Source organism: Perna viridis, chromosome 1 (genome assembly GCF_037379345.1).
Source record: "Perna viridis isolate PV_CMFRI_1.1 ecotype Kerala chromosome 1, ASM3737934v1, whole genome shotgun sequence".
Taxonomy (NCBI): domain Eukaryota; kingdom Metazoa; phylum Mollusca; class Bivalvia; order Mytilida; family Mytilidae; genus Perna; species Perna viridis.
Genome location: NC_142445.1, coordinates 10,686,743 through 10,704,185, shown reverse-complemented (window position 1 = coordinate 10,704,185; position 17,443 = coordinate 10,686,743). Strand labels below are relative to the sequence as shown.

General features: G+C 33.5%; 1 protein-coding gene and 1 pseudogene across 2 annotated transcripts; both read right to left on the bottom strand.

The window, feature by feature from the left end:
* Positions 1–1,353: 1,353 nt before the first annotated feature.
* Positions 1,354–6,162, bottom strand: LOC148627217 (uncharacterized; annotated as a pseudogene).
* Positions 6,163–7,482: 1,320 nt separating this feature from the next.
* LOC148627216 (fibrinogen-like protein A) lies at positions 7,483–17,443 on the bottom strand. 2 transcript variants are annotated; one of them, XM_088569759.1, is made up of 9 exons: positions 17,314–17,443; positions 16,506–16,571; positions 14,199–14,270; positions 13,276–13,347; positions 11,860–11,919; positions 11,378–11,517; positions 10,907–11,003; positions 9,969–10,133; positions 7,483–9,629 (listed from the first exon to the last, which is right to left on the bottom strand). In XM_088569759.1, exons 1-9 carry the CDS (start codon positions 17,318–17,320, stop codon positions 9,379–9,381), a joined length of 930 nt encoding a protein of 309 aa, XP_088425885.1. In that variant the 5' UTR covers positions 17,321–17,443; the 3' UTR covers positions 7,483–9,378. The 2 variants fall into 2 exon arrangements, with proteins under 2 accessions (XP_088425885.1, XP_088425875.1); XM_088569749.1 differs by lacking the exon at positions 17,314–17,443 and adding an exon at positions 17,098–17,236.

Below are 17,443 nucleotides of genomic sequence, written 5' to 3'. Positions count from 1 at the left end.
GGTAGATTTAGGCAGTTTTAGGTTGAAACTTAATATCTCGCTAATTTTACCACAAAAGATATCTACATTGCACCCACTTTAGAAAAATATTTTAAAAAATTAACCTCACAAAATTTGTCACCGTGCACCCCCACTAATCTAAAATCATGGATCCGCTCCTGTTGCATTCTATATCACACCCCTAGACCTTTATTACCTTCTGTATATCACAAGCCTAGACTTACATTGCACACCCCTAGACCTATATAGCATACCGTATATCATACCCATAAATTCATTTCAAGTACCCTACATATCACACCCGCAGACATATATTGCATACCTTATATCACACGCCTAGACCTATATCGCATACTTTATATCCCATCCATGGATCTATATCGCATTCTGTAAATCACACACACAGACCTATATGGCATACCCTATATCACACCCGAAACACATTTCAAGATTTCAAGTACCCTATGTATCACACCCACAGACATATATTGCATACCTTATATCACACGCCTAGACCTATATCGCATACTGTATATCACACCCATGGACCTATATCGCATTCTCTAAATCACACCCATAGACCTATATGGCATACCCTATATCACACCCATAGACATATATTGCATATCATATAATCACACCTTGCACAGAATACAATTGAAGTATAGATAAAATATAAAAAAGAATGAATATGACATGGAAAAAGTATGTTTGATATGTAACAACCCATGACCCATATCACCCCGCGGGCCAGTGACCCTTGAGTTGATTTTATGTCGTTAAAATCAGAATTAGATGTAACCTTAAGTTATTAACGTGCCATCTATGATATGAAAAGGGAAGGGAGTTCTCCTGATAACTACAGGACACCTACATGTACAATGTATGACTTGTGACTTACACTGAAGTATCATCCTAGTTAGTTTAATGTATTTGTTCCGGTGAATTTTATAGCCCTGTCCTACATCCACATTCCTTGACCTAATTACCTTGACCCTCCATATGACGACTCGTAATGAACTAAATGAATAGCTGCACAAATATTTGCAGGCCCTCTGCGAATAACTTGACTGCATTGTTTCCCTCTACCTCAGTTAGGCCATGACTTTAAGAATATCACCGCCTTATAGTATTTTAGTTGTTGTGTTGTTCATATGAATAGTCTGATCTGTATTATCAGACTATGCCTTTTGAAGTGAAAAGGTGATCTGTTGTAGGAAATCTGTTATCATATACATGTATTCACTACCTTGTGTGAAAATAATTAAAACCCAACTAAATTTAAAGGTTAACAAGTCTATTACTAGTTCAAAACAAAACATATATACAAAGTTTAATTGATTACCTGTCAACTCGGTGTAGTTAGCTACAAGAGCCGGAAGCGTGGCCAAATGCTACTCGGTGTAACTGGAACTACAAGAGCCGGAAGACAAGCAGGTGTGTTGTACGAGACCATAGTAGAAAGAGCATAACCTCAAGATAATGCCTAAAATACATGTAGTATGAACCCTAAAGCATGTAATTTTACACTAAAATTAAATGAAGCATGAAAAATTTTGGGGATTAATTAATTAGGTAATCCCTTACTCTAAAAATTAATTAAAACGGCCAAAAATCAGATTGTATACATTGTAATTATGCAATCTGAGTGCCCCAAAATTAAATATAAGGGTGATCCAGATAAAACTAATTAACTATAGGTACAACAACTTAAATAGTACTAACTGAAAATTAACCCACTGAATACTTAATTCATACTTAAAATTTGAAGATGTTGTTACACACTTGTGTATATATGATGCAGTAAATAAACTCAATCATGAGGATTATAAGTAGCTAAAGCTTTTTGTGCATTTTTGATCGCAGAATCTGAAGTTTTGATATATCTACAATAAGTATCTGAGGACCATCGACCCAAAAGCTTAATTAGATGGTCCTCAACACAGACCCTGCCTGCAGTTGATGCGGCCCCAATGCGGAAAGAATGACCATTATAACATGTAGAATCATAGCCTAAAATGTCCATGGCATGTTTAAACATATTTAAAAAGTAAGATCTTGAAATAGCATTTCCATATATATTTACAAACAATGGAGTGTCTAGAGATGGATTATTTTGTAGCCTTTTCTTCATATACATACAACATATTTTATGAGGACATATATCCTTGCCTGTCTCGAACAATTTTATTGTCACACCTTGTCTAAAAGGATCTGTTTTGGAAATTTTGAGTTTAAGATGTACACAATCAGTCAGAATTATCAAATCTGAAACACATACATGAAATGCTGGATCAAAATTCTCAGCACTATCTACTGTAAACTCGCCACAACTTAAAAACCCGAAAAATGCTATTGTACACATGGCTTCAAGCAATAAATTTTCATAGCTACTTCCTTGACGCAGCCATAGACAAACTTTTTCTAAATTATCAAAAGTGATAGGATATCTAGGCTTAGAAGTAATTGATTGAGTCCGTTTGACACCATTGATAATTGTCTTAAGGCGTCTGAGTTCGAGAACATGAGGATAACCAATATTTAATTCTAAACACTTAAACCTAATGCCACATAAATAAGACTTTATAGTGCTATAACTTATCAGTAGTTTACTAGTACAATAAGCTACGAAAGTAGTAGGGTTTCTTCATCAACTTTTATATTAGAATACTCTGGTACTATAAAAGCTACAATCCCCGTTAATAGCAAAAAATTCACATAAGCCTTAAAGCCAGCTTGATACACTTGTCTAGTTTTACTTGATATAGATTTATACCACAATTGATCCACTACATTGTAGAGTTCCAAAGCACATGTTGAGGTGGAGGCACTGTGCATGATAGGCTCTGAGCCTCTGGCGCAAGTTGGCGGAATCTGTACATCTGCAAACGAGACAAAGCATCTGCTATTGAATTGTATTTACCTGGCACATGTTTAGACATGAAAGTAAAGTTATATTGAGCGGCAACTAAAGTGAGTCGTCTCATTAAGGGCATAATATGTTGTGATTTTGAACTGCCTTTCTTTAGGATAGCTACTGTAGACTCATTATCACACATAAACACTATTATTTGTGTTTGCCACAAATGCCCCCACAAGATGGCAGCCACTACTATGGGGTACAGTTCCTTGAAAGCTATTGAGAAGGTACTGTCCTCCGCTAATACATCTAAAAACATTGATGGCCATGCTTCAGAAAACCACAACCCTTTGTAATATCCTCCAAAACCTTTAGTTCCTGAAGCATCTGTATATAGACACAAGTCATCAGATGAAATACTTTCCACATTATCAAACATGCTGACACCATTCCAATTACATAAAAAATAACGCCACATTCTAATGTCTTCTTGGCACTCTTTATTTATCTTAACATAATGATGTAAAGCTCGAACAGTAGTTGACAATTTAATTAAATGTGACACAAAAGCTCTGCCAGGAATTACAACACGGGATGCAAAATTAAGATGACCAAGCAGTTGTAAGAGTTCCCGTTTTGTGCAGGATTTCTTGGACGAAAATTCGGTTAAAAAAGCAGTAATACGTAGTAGTTTCTCACGTGGTAGCCTAGCCTGCATTAAACTAAAATCCAAGATAATGCCTAAATATTCCATAACAGTATCTGGGCCAGTTGTCTTATGCTTAGCCATAGGAACATTAAGTCTACCAAATATTGTATACAAAATGTCCATGTTTCTTTGACTACATTTTTTAGGATGCTCAAAAGCAATAAAATCATCAAGAAGATGTAAAATAAACTGAATATCATATTTGTTCTCAGCTATCCAACAAATTGCTTGTGAAAGCATGTCAAAAATCTTTGGTGATGAGCGACAGCCAAAGGCAAGTTTAGTATAGTAATAATAACTATCTCTCCATTTAAGACAAAACATATGCCACTGCGAAGGAACAATCGGCATAAGTTTAAACGCATCAGAAATGTTCGTTTTACACATTGATGTATTCCTACCTAAGTTTTGTATTATTTTAATAGCATCATCTATACGAACATAAGACAAAGAGCATTGTTCCTTATCAATCATGTCATTTACACTCTGATGTGTGTCGTCCTCATGAGGAGAAGATAAGTCTACTATAAGTCTATGTTTCCCTGAATATTTCCCTGTAGCCACACCAATAGGACTTACTCTGTATTTTGCAAAAGGCAAAGTAACAAATGGACCTTGTAAAAAACCTTTGTTTACTTCACTTTCTATGAGTTTATCTACTATTTCTGGTTGTGTAATTGCTGAACGTAGATTTTTACACTCTTTACTAGGTACATCTACATCCGACATTAAGGTGTCAAAGCCATAAACAAGGCCATTACATAAGTAGTTAACAAAGTCCCTATCTGGATGTTTTAGCAGTTCCTGTTGCAAAACACTAACATGAACAGGGGTGTCAACTTTGGTATGTGAAGTACATGTAGCTAGTCACTTGCTGGTGGTGGCAAATTCTGTATGGTTTTGTTTTTGTGATTTTCTCTTGGTACAAGAAGAAGATTGTTAGAGAAGCACACAGAACATAAATGTGAATATGAACACTGTTGCCCGTTACATTTATTGTCATTGAAATTGTTACAAATTTCTTGATCCTTAAACATTATCCTTTTCCGGCCATAACGGTCACTATCCTTCACACTCACATTTGCCTTTAATTTAGGAGGGAAATTAGTTGGATTTTGTGTCCTTAGCTGAGGACAGAAAGATGTAAGATGCATAGTAGATGAACAATAAGAGCATGTGTTAACCCTTGCATTGTCTGTTACCATACTCAATAGTGATGTGTCCTTAATGGACCAATCTACCTTGATATTAAAATCTTTCAAAGCTGCCGCTGCGCGGGCGGAAAACTGACAATGGTAATCATAAAATTTTGGACCATACACATTGAAAATATCGATTATGTTGGCTTCATACCTGTCTAATTCTATGCGCCTTTGAGGAAATTTGATGCACATTACCCTTTTAAATTTGCCAAAGGCGGTGATAAACTCACTAATTGTAAGCACTTTATGTAATCTTGTATCCCCATGACCTGACATATTGAGTGTGATTGACCCCTGTTCCTGTACATAAGTTTTATCCTGTTCAATACGGGGGATTAACAAACTTGCAAGATTAATGTCTTTGCCTTCCCAAATACGCTTTTTAAGGATTTCAGGCACCACATCTAAGTGGGGAATACATTCAGATGGGACTCCAAATTCAGAGTTTGGAAAGCGATACCCACCATGTGTGAAAGGCTGCTGACTGTTTGTCGTTTCAGTGGAATTTCCATTCCTAAAAGCTGCCAACGCCGTGGACAAATTGTTCTGGTCTCCACTGATTTGAGAGTTCTTATCATTAATTAATTTCATCACTGTCTGGTGAAGACCTAGCATAGTTTGTTGCATCGTCTGCATAGAGTTTAACATACCAGTCACAATGTTGTTGTTCATGGGCGCCGCCATATTGGATGACGTATTTGCGACAACATTCAGATCTCTACGCGAGCTTCTTTGGACCGCATCACTGCTATTATCCAACGCTAAAGTTGATAAATTTCCCGAACTGTCAGAAGGAATATCAGTAGTATTAACCTCACTCGCTTCCTTTTCAGAATTCGGCGAATTGTCATCATTAGTTTCTGTACACACTTGAACGTTTGTACTAGTTATACTATTAGTTGAAATGTTTCTACGCGCTATATTTTCCTCGTAAATCTTTTTCAGATTAGCTTTGCCGATCGAGAGTGGTACAAAAACATCATTCTTTTTTTAGTTCTTGTTGTAATTTAGCTGCTGTCCAATTGTTTGGATTCGAGGTATCCCAAGGGGAAGATCTTTGCTTGTTCAGTCTAGATCGAGGTGCGCGTTTGTCCGCCATTGTGATAACTCTAAAACGGATATCTTAATTTGTACATACAATCCATCAGCAGTGTTATGATTACAAATGTCAACATCGAACAAAACTGATTTGCTACATACACAAAGGTTAAAATATCGTTAGTTATGTATCGAATCGAAACGTTTGGAAAAATTTGTTGCGAACTGTGTAACTTGCAGCCATACCCAACTATCAATGACGTAATGCTAAAATAACAACCAATCAAATTCTAAGCATATGCTTACTATAAATATCCTCGTAGAGACAGTTAGCTCTTAATTAACAACATAAACCTGCCTTATCTATATAAGCCTTAAATAGGAGTCTCTTGTTGATACTAAATGTGATACAGATTTTGGCATGTACTATTCAGTATGGAATTTAAAGAAATAGTAATACAATGTACATCATGTGTATTATATCAATGTAAGTCATAACTGATTATCAATATGGTTCTTTTTTATATTGTATATTGTCAAGATATACCAGATACATTTATTTAGAATGCAGATAATAAAGTAAGAAACAAGATTTTCATGACACAAGAAAGACACAGTTATGTTAGAAATTCTGTGGCCATGAAAGTGCATTGAAAATGTGTTGGATATCAAGGCTACCAAAATTAGTCCTTTTCTAAGAGTTGATTTTCATGGACATTCTTACATGTACAATGTACGACCAGTATTGATCACTGTGGGAATATTAACCTGGTGATTTAAAAACCAGTAAAAACCTGGTACTGTTATAACCACCCTACCTTTATTTTTGCCTGATTTGCACGAAATTATATGTACATGTAACAATATTTCCCACAATAGGAGGTTTCTCCATAAAATATGGTTAAAATACATGCATACTTTCATGAATTTACATTGTAACATTATGCATATATCAGATACTGTTATGATTCTTTTCCTTGATTTCTTTTCAGTGGTTATCACTTAGAAGTTTCACTAGATGAAGTGAGAAGAAAGCAAAACAGCCCATTTCTGTGCTGGGACACTATTTAAGCATGAAACAAAGCTCATGATTCTTAAGTCCTGGTACATGTATGTATAGTATGAAGCAGCTGTAAATGTATATGTCAACATCTCTTAATACAAAACTATAAAAACATGAAGCCTGATTTCTTAGCACTTACTAATGCAAAACATAAGAGTTACTTTAATTGTTATCTTATACACATTTGTGAAACAATCATGCAAAAAGTGAAAGAAATGCACATACATTATTGAAGGCACACAGGTATAAAACACTCAGCAAATAGTGACTTATCATTAAAAAATGGTACTCATGGGGTATGGGTTCACCAGTAACTTCTTTTGTTTTGGAGAGAAACAAGATTGATTTATACTTAAAGTGCATGTGTGATTAAGACATCATATTCCCTGTATTAACCACATACCATTGACTTTTCAACTTAATTGGAATCTTGAATTGCTCATATTCATGAGCTACAAAGTTGTTTTTAGTTTAATGATCTTTAAACTGCTTAGTAATTTTTACAACTGTTACAAGAGTTTTTATCCTTGTTAGAACTAAAAAATTCCTAGGGAAAGGTAATCATTTATTGTACACACCTTAGCCTAATCTAGACAACAATGACAAGGACAAGTTTTAGTTTTAATTTATTACAAAAAAAATTGACATCAAAGTAAGCACAAGCAAGGAAAAGTTTTTTGCTCATTTCTCCCTTGAGATTGGGCCTTTGTTCAACTTCCTCCAGTCTGCAGGATTCATTTCTATTCATGCATCTCCAAACCGAATTTTCAAGGTGTGTGTCCATTCTTACTTTGAAAATTCATCGAATATTGATAGTCAGTGATTCTCAGTGGAATTCATATTTTGTAAGAAATGTTGATTTAAGTATTAGGAAATTTGAGGACATCAACGTACGTGTACAGCCAGCCAGGAATATCAAATGCAATAATACAAAAGAAGATTCAAAAATATATATTGATAAACGGACTGTATAAATATACACTGCGTTAAAACAAATGGTTATTCTTTAAAAGGACTAAGTTTTGATCAGTTTATTTAGCTTACCATTTGATTACATGAATATTTTTGATTACTTCTTCAACACTTTGATTAACTTGCCGTGATGGAACATTTCGAACATGACAATTTTGTCTTTCTTTCAATATTTTTAGCAGAAATATAAAAAAAACTAGAATTACAATAAAGACAGCTCACATAAGGATATCCCCACAACCTTATAAAAAAAACCCAAAATTATTATAAATAATACAAACTGAAAACATATCCAATTCAAAAGTTGAGAATGCTTACCCTACCGAAGCATCTGATCCATACTCTGAGTTTTTAGTGGAGTTCGGGTTGTTCATTAATTCTTTAGTTTCTATTAGCATTCTATTGTATTTTTAAGTTAATTTTTGTTATTGATAGTGTTTGGTCTGTTTTTGTTCCCGTACCGTGCATATCATGTTCCTTCTTCTAATCATTACCTCCTTGCTTTTACTTTCAAATAAGACGCACGTGGGCACTGAAGTCAATGAAACATTGGTTGAAGTGAATGCCAAGTTCATTCCGAATGATAACGTCCACAATGCAGTATCTAATAATCGTGCCTTACACTAAAATCCATTAAGCAGTTTACATGTAGAAGAAATTGTAGGTACAAAATGAATAATAGGATAATTAGGATAAGAGTGAATAAATTAACCAAAATATTATCACGAGTTAAATCCTCAAGCGTTCTTGGCACGAGTGATCATATTTTGGTTATTCACGATAAACAAGTGATTATCCTATTTATTATATAGATTTCTTCATAATGTATCGATATGTTCAACATGAATTTTAAATTCTGTGATTGGCGGATTGATATCAAAGTTGTTCAGTTTTGACGGGAGAAAGTCCGAGAGTGAATTTATTTCACAGTGTGCATTATCAAAATTTATTACACTGGGAACATTCGGTAAATCACTGCTATCTATATAATAATACTCTATCATGCATCTGAGGCAATGGCAGAGTTGATGTTACACAAATAGAAATGTCATATCTATTCAGCCCAAAAACAAACAGAAACACAGTAACATTACCTTATCATCATACCGATGAATTTCATAGAAAATAAGAAGTTTTTGATACATAATGCGTGCCTCCTACTATCCGTACTAAGACCGTGTTTTGCAAATTGAAATCAAATTTCGTTCGCACCAAAATTGGTATTACCTTATCATTTCCAGAAAACCCATCAAGTGATTCATGATAAAAAAAAGAGTCACAGACGAATGGACGGAAGGCCATACTGATCAGTATAAACCATCTGCTCTAAAGCAGGAGTATAAATATCAATGAAACATAAAGTGCAATGAATAAAAAATTTAGCTGTACATTATTTCGAGAAGACCAGTGTTATGCTTACTCCTACAACGTAAGAGGTTGGAATTCCGTTATACACAGGGGAAAACAAGCTTGTCCATATACGGTGTCAGGTGTGGTTTAGGCATCGAATTCTATTTTGTGAATGTAAAAAAAATCAATTTTGTATCCGTCTGATCATCATTCGAGCAAACTTCATAGAAACATTTGTTTCTTTATCAAGTCTCCAGCGCACTCCAATACCACCAGGTCCAACATTGTACTGTCCATTCAGATTGGAGAATCCACATTGTTTGAACCACCAGCCTCCATTACCATACTCCTTATAGCAAGTAATGTTTGCGCTAAAATCATTATCTTTGTCTCGTGCAGAAAATTCCATATAATTGTTGTTTTTCATGGCATCACCTGGAACAACATCGAAATATGCGTGTTAAGATCTGAGAGTATTGGTATACCGAAGCCGCAGTCATGATTTGTCGGACTATCGAACTTCATGTAAAAAAAAAGTTCGATCATTTTTAATCTAATTCTTCAAAAGAATAAAAGGTGTACGAATGACGTCAAACGATGTTGTTAGCTGAAATTCCGATTTGTATCCAGGAATCACATGTTGAGTATCGAATTACACTTAAATTTATGTGAGGATATAAGGATCAGCAAAATAATACAAAAGATAAGCAGAAAAATTACTTTGATCCAAAAAACAAATAAAGGTATATTGTAGTTCATATATTGATAAATTACCAGCAGTTCCATTGTAATTATGAATATGTAGCATGTAGTTGCTTGCCTCATCACCAATTCTGAATGTTTTATAATTGGCATACCAACTATTACCATCAAAATCTTGTAAGTCCACTCTCAATTCATAATGACCATTTGTTGTGATTACATGTAGTTTATCATTACCTTATGTCAAATGGAAATATCAATATTACTGAATTGTGGAATAACCCAACAAAATAATTGAAAAGTACACTTTTTACTGTTTTTTTTTTGTTCTTCTCTTCATTATTATATTTATTATTTAGTTTTTAAAAAAGGCTTAAATCATCTGTATTTTTATTTCCCTTGAATTTTGCACGATCTATATTCTTTGTTCTGGTTAAATACTGGGTCGGCAGACAAAAGTTTGGTAGAATCTCGAATAAAACTGTTTACGTCGTACCAAAGTTGACATAAAAAAAGTGTCATTTACATGTATGAAAAAAAAACAAAACAAAAAACAAAACAAAAAACAAAAAACAAAAAAACAAAAAAAAAGGAAAATAGTAACAAGATACATGGCCTATTAGAGAAACATAATTTATCAACTCAATCAGTTTGTCCTATGATCTGGTGATGCACAGTTTTATATTTTCAGAAATATACATTGAATTTCCTCTCCGTCTAGGTACGATGTTTTACAATATTGAAACAATACGGAACTCTTTGTAACAGGTACAAAATAATTGAACATGATGGGTGTTTTGGACCACTAAAACAAAAATACTCATGTAAGAACTTCACAAAGAACGATACATGCTTGGGCTTACAATAATTATTGTACATGTATAGTATATTAATGAACATTATATTCTGATGGGTTTAGCTGGATTTTTATGAATTGTTAAATAAACTGTCAAGAGGGAATCATTTTAAAAAATTTCTGATGATGCAAAACTTTATCGAAATTCTCTCACCAAGCCAAAATTCACTATCAAAGCGACCGAAGCCTTCTTTATACTCTTGCCATGTTCTATTGAAATCTTCTGACCCGTCAAGTCTTTGTTGAACAATCTAAGCGTGATAAGATTACAATATAAGAAACACTTCCATATACAATCAAGCAGTAAGCAATACATATGCATCCATTCACTTTGAAGTATGAGTTGTTTCTAAGCAGCATTCATTGGATTATTTACGCTTTCAAATGTTCAGTTGTTGTATCATTGGTACTACAAAAACTGCCTGATTCCTACACAGGTGTGTACTTTATTAATGAATAATTTAACTGAATCATTCAACATTAATAAAAGAAAAAATAAACGTGTCTATATCAATCCAGAGATGAGAGATGATTAGAGCTTTGTCGAAATCTATTGCATTTAACAGAAGAACGTGCACATTTTCATGCATGGAATTGTGGATATACATCCCTATATTATTCATACCGTCCAATTACCACCATCAACTTCCATATTACAAAGAACCTTAAATGGATTTCCTGAGCCAACTCTTATGTAATGTTCCCCAGTTATTCTTCTGAAGGAATCACTGCAGTCGCGACTTCCATAAATGTCATGGGATTCATCTGAAAGACGTGAAGTTATAAAAGAATAAACAGAAAAAGACGCATTCCTTTTATAATTTAATTTCTGATGGCTTCCAGTCCTATATTAATCGAATCGACCTGTAGTCAAAACACAATATTTGTTGTTGATTATTTTAACAGCGGAGTGTCTATCAACCGACGTTAATGACTCCACAGTACAAAACCAGTTGATAAAAAATAACCTAGTTGATCCAGGAAGAACAAATCAACCAGAAAGCTTGTTACAAAATTAATGTGAAATATCCAAAACAAAACAAATTATTAATTAACTCACAAGATATCTTTGAAATGTGAGGAAATACAAACTGCCTTAAACATTACCTATTGTTAACTTCAGGATATCATTTATCAGCGATTCTTCCCGCTTTGTTTTACCATGAACTACAAGTACAGACACATATCATGGTAAAAACAAGACGCAATAACGCTTTGATTTATAATAATTTTAAAGTTTGCTATTGAAAAAAGTATGTTCCTATTACACCATGCAATTCTATTAATCGGGGTCTAAATGAAGTTATTTGTAAACCCAAAACACCTTTCAAAATTTGTGTCAGCCCTGATATAATACATTATTTATATTTGATCATCGATGCTAACAAATATTTTTCGAGACGGGTGTAATTCTCAATTGCATTTACAAAGTATACGAGGATGCTATTTTTGAACTCCAGATGTACATGCACGAACCAGATATTGATAGTTTTTCTTGCAATAAGTAACCTACAGGACCCAGTTGATAATACAATTATTAACGCTCCCAAGGGAACGTGTTAAGAAGTCGTTCTCATCGAATTATATTTAAATAAGGACCAATAGCCACAGAAAATGTTTTTCTCGAATTCATTTCCTTAAATACCAGAGTATTTCTTACGTGTATATTTTCTGTTCATCTATATGAAAGGAAATTATATGTTACATGTATATGATAATATGGGAGTATTATGAGAAAAGAAACATCTCGTCAAGTCATCACTTAAAAGTTTACGGACATGAACTCACTGATCAGTATCGTGTGTCCGTGTGTCACTCCAGCAAACGAAAAGAATTGTTCACAATTATAACGTAGTTATATTCGCATTTGAACTATATGAGCAACTCGGTAGATGTTTCAATATAACAGGGGATGTTTGACCTTCTAGTGCACATGATCCATACCCCAAGCTTGTTTTTTGTTTTTTGTGGAGTCCGTGTTGCTCATTTATTCCCTTACTGTATATATTCTTTGGGTCACTTTGGGTTTAATTATATTGATATCAAGACTGTTTCACTTAAATTTCGAGACGATATCGAAAAAAATATGTTTCGAGATTGAAGAAAATTATAACCACTGTTCGCTGAGTTAGATTTTAGCTGCTTTTCTCGTTCGTTAATTATATCGACTTGCAGTTAAAACAACCCTTTCACACGAAAGGATATCCTATTTGCACGATGTTACAAAACAGGACGGAAAATAAAAGCCAATGTGGTATAAACCGATTGTTTTTCCTTAACTGATGATTGTTCTTGGTTGATCATCAAAGACTGGACTTACAAGTTAAGTTGTCCAGTCGTCAGTTTCAACACTTGCAAGTACATATAAAATATGCTTTTACGACAAGTTAAAAAGATAATAAGCAGGGCGAGAAATACGTTAATAAAATTTGCGAAAAAGGGCAACCAAAAAACACAGACTACGAAATGTATTAATGTGGTTGTTCTATTATCGAGTTGATAACTTAATTTCTCTAAACATACCATCAAAGAACTCTTGTGCATGTCTCCTGATGTTTCGTTGCACTTCAAGCATGTCCTTGAATTTTTGAATATCTGAAAAAAGAAACTAAAACTTAATGCTATGTGCAGACACACAAGCAGGGTAGTTTCTCGAAATTCATCAAATTGGAGTTAATAATATTTTCAGCTTACTGATTAGTCGTAATCACAAAATTAAATAGTTTATAAAGCCTTCTTAAAAAAAAAGTACTTTCTTGTGGTTTGAAAACAATAGAAATTAGAAATAGGGTAAACACTTTTACAAAGAGAATGCCACACTCAAAGTCGACTTACGTCATGTAAATCACTCAGATAGTTAGATTAATTTCTACTTAAAGTAATCTTCCATCGTCATACCGAACCATCATATAAATTCAATCAAAATCTATCGGGCGGTTACAAGTAGAAGTTGCGTTTATCAATATGATGGTTCATTCAGGTTAGATTAGCTCCCTTTGCAGATTATACTCGCACTTCGTCTCATCCAATCACTACATGTAGAATATAACAACACTACATTTAACTTCCTGTTTAGATGACTTTCCTGATTAGTCAGAAATTTCAGCATTCATGAATTTGAAAGCATTATTCTAATGACAACTCCCAATGATGCTGAAAGTCTCATCTGAACAGAAAGTAGTTCATTGAGGATTTGTTAGATCCATCATGCAGTAAATCTGAATTTAATGAGTTGCAAATTATATTATTCTATATAGACAGACAGGCAGACAGACTGACAAGATGATTCATATTATACTCGAAACTTTGTTTTGAGGAGTATAAAAAAGAATTTGCATGTATTCCGTCAGGTTTTGGATTGCTTATAAGGTTTTAAATCATATCGCTTTATCCGCTAGCATTCAAGGTTGCGCCTTCCCCATTTTATTAGTTCTAAACTCACTTACTCTCAAATGCAATTTCTGAAAAGTTCATTAGATCATCTTCAGTATTCTTTGGAAATCTTCCTATGAAAGATCCTACAGGTACAAAAAGGTGTATAACACAAATATGTATGATAATGCGATACATTTTTGTATAGATTACACCAGAACAATGTTTTGACAGACGGACAGACACACATTAAATAATTGAATATCCCGTTTACTTGGTAAGGTCAGTAAAATAAGTCGGTATCTATAAAGATAAAGATAAACAGTTTTTATAATAGGAAAATACATGAAAATTTTCCCTGTGGAGTGAGAGTTTTCTTGTTCATTGAAGGCCCATGTGTCGCCTTAAACTGATATTTTTCATCTCGATCGGTGGCATCGTTGTCTCCCTGGCATATTCACTATACCAGTTCTTGTTGCACGTACAAGTTTTGTTTCATTATGGGTAAACGTTCCGGGTAAAATCTTTTTGCTTACATTGAGAAGTCATTCTCAACGTCACTGAAACCTCTAACGATCATCCATATTCTCCCTCGGTATTCTATAAAGAATAATCAAGGGAACCAAGATTCTCACGGAAATCAAAAGTATGTAATCAAGGGACAAAGACCAAACAAGAGAAACAGACACATACATAAAATAACCAAATAATAACCAAAATAATACATACAAAGTAACAAAAGTAAATGAGCAACTCGGACTCAACTTGCCGAGCGGCTCATAAAAAGTCAAGTCCAAGGTAGACAAAATGGAAAGGAAAACTATACACGTTGAACAAAAGGATTTCGTGGTGCAGATGGATACATCTGTGTTGTCACAGAAGAAAGGAAAGTTGACAATACGGAATGAAAAGTCATCGCGCTTGTCGTATAGTTTGGTCAATGGTTTTCCTTTACCGTCCATCCCTAAGTGTAGGTCAAGATATGAGACTGACTTCACCGTGTCTGTAGTATCTTTTACCTCAAGTTCTTATGAGTAGATGTGATATATCAAATTCCCGAAACTAGGATTGTTTAACGATAATACGTCATCTATACAGCGGAAACTGAGATTCAAGGATCTATCTAAACGATGTTCTTTCTTTTGGATCAGATCAGCTATGAAGTCAGCCTCATAAGAGTGAAGGAATAGGTCAGCAAGTAGGGGGCGCAATTTGTTACCATTGGAATGCCGACCGTTTGTTGAAAAATACGCCCACCACACTGGACAAATATGTTGTCGATAAAAATTCCAGCATTTTGAAAATATCTTCTTCGGTATATTTGGGAGATGATTTGGAATTTTATTTTATAAAGTATGAGGAATCTCTACCAATAACTTCGTATTTGTATCTGGGCGTACTGTCTCTTTTTCTAACGATGTATAATGTTTTTAAGTCGGGATTTGTTTCGAGTGTGGAGGAGTTAAGTATAATGAGTTAAAAATCATAGGTTTTAACGCTATTGTATTAAAATTGTCTACCATGGTTTCCAAAAATTGTCACTTTTTTTTTCTTTCAAAATCCAGGTTTTTGTATATTAGTGTACAAAATTACATCAAAGATATTTTGTATACTTTAAAAACATGGATAGAACTGCCCTTGCACGAGAAAATTACAGAAAACTAGAGATGTATTACTTAATTATGAGTGATTTGAAGAGAAACTTGGTAACCATGGTTATTTTCAAGAAAATGGCGACTGTTAGTGTTTTTCTTTTCCACAGGGAATTTCATTAATACTCTTAATCATTTTAAGTAAGTAGGTTAAAATTGTCACTGCAAAAAGAAATCATAAGAGCATAAAAAAGAAAGATTTTAAAATTCAAGGGAATATTTTCTCATTTCAAGGTAACATAAAAGATTATCTTCGTAATTTCTGCTTTTATGAACATGCATTATTCTTGACTTTATGTTCATCACAAAATATTTTTTATGTTCTTATGTATTTATTCTGACTAACATTTTTACTACTTGATTGAGATGTAATACTATTTAAATATCTTTTCTGCTTAATAACGAAAACGATGATAGAATTAATACAAATTCGGATCCTCAGTATTTGAACCCTATCGTTTGAACCAAAGAGTTCTGTTCTGTCGGCGTACCAGGTCTTCATGTATCCGTTTCTCTCTTGATTGTGTAATATTTACATTGTTATTTTGAGACTACTGGGATATCCACTGCTACTGACTCAGTAGAGTATGGACTTGACAGACTAATTGTTGAAATCGACACAATGTGACAATTCAGTAACTTGTGATGTTTTCATAAAGTAAACACCGAAAAAAAAGTCAGATTTTATAAGAAAAACAATAACTATCAGAGTAAAGAAAATATTCATACCGAATAACTCTTCCATGTATTCATCTGCCGATGTGATAATTTTCTCACGTCCATCAGAGCTTATAGCTGTTGAATAAGACTAACTTGTTTAGTACATGTAAGTTGTTAAACTTACAGGTGCCAAATTAACAATTAAGAATGATATATTTAAGAATTGGCAAAGATAAAAAAAATTGTCTATTGAAAAATAACATAAATTTTCCATGTGCATATTGTTTATTACGCGAAGTGCAATAAATAAAATATGCACATGGAAAATATATGTTATTTTTCAATAGACAAACTTTTTATCATAGCCAATTCATATGAACTAATTTTAAAACATATTTTTATTTCAAACATGAGATAAGTAGTTCTGAATTTAACTGAATAGGAGCATGTCAATATTTTTTTATCCACTGAGATATAACAAAATTATTTTAACCAATCAGATTACAGTATTTATCTCAAATTAATTTATAATAATATACTTTTTAAAATTCAAACATTTGATAAGCTTATTAAAAAAAATGTTTTTATAAGTGCCACAAAATTAAAGTACTTAATAGAGAAGAAATTTGATAAGTAAAACATACAAAAAATGAAGAATTACCTTGTTGATTGACTGAGCAAGCATTTACCGTCGAACATACTATCAATATAATTACAAGCTCGAAAAAAGTCTTCATGTTTGATGTACACCTAATTGTAACAGTATACGATTCAAATGTTCTCAATTATTGTTAAATAATACCGGAGTATGACTGTTTACCGGCTAAACATAATTACTTGGTTCTCACTCACCCACTATTACAGATAGCATACTTACTACTCATTTTCTCCAACAGTATTTGATAGTTGCGATCACCAGGGTTACGGTCTCGATATTATTAATCATGTAACGTACGAAAGCGCAGTTACCATTTTAGGTGCTATTAAACGTATTTGGTCTGGATTTT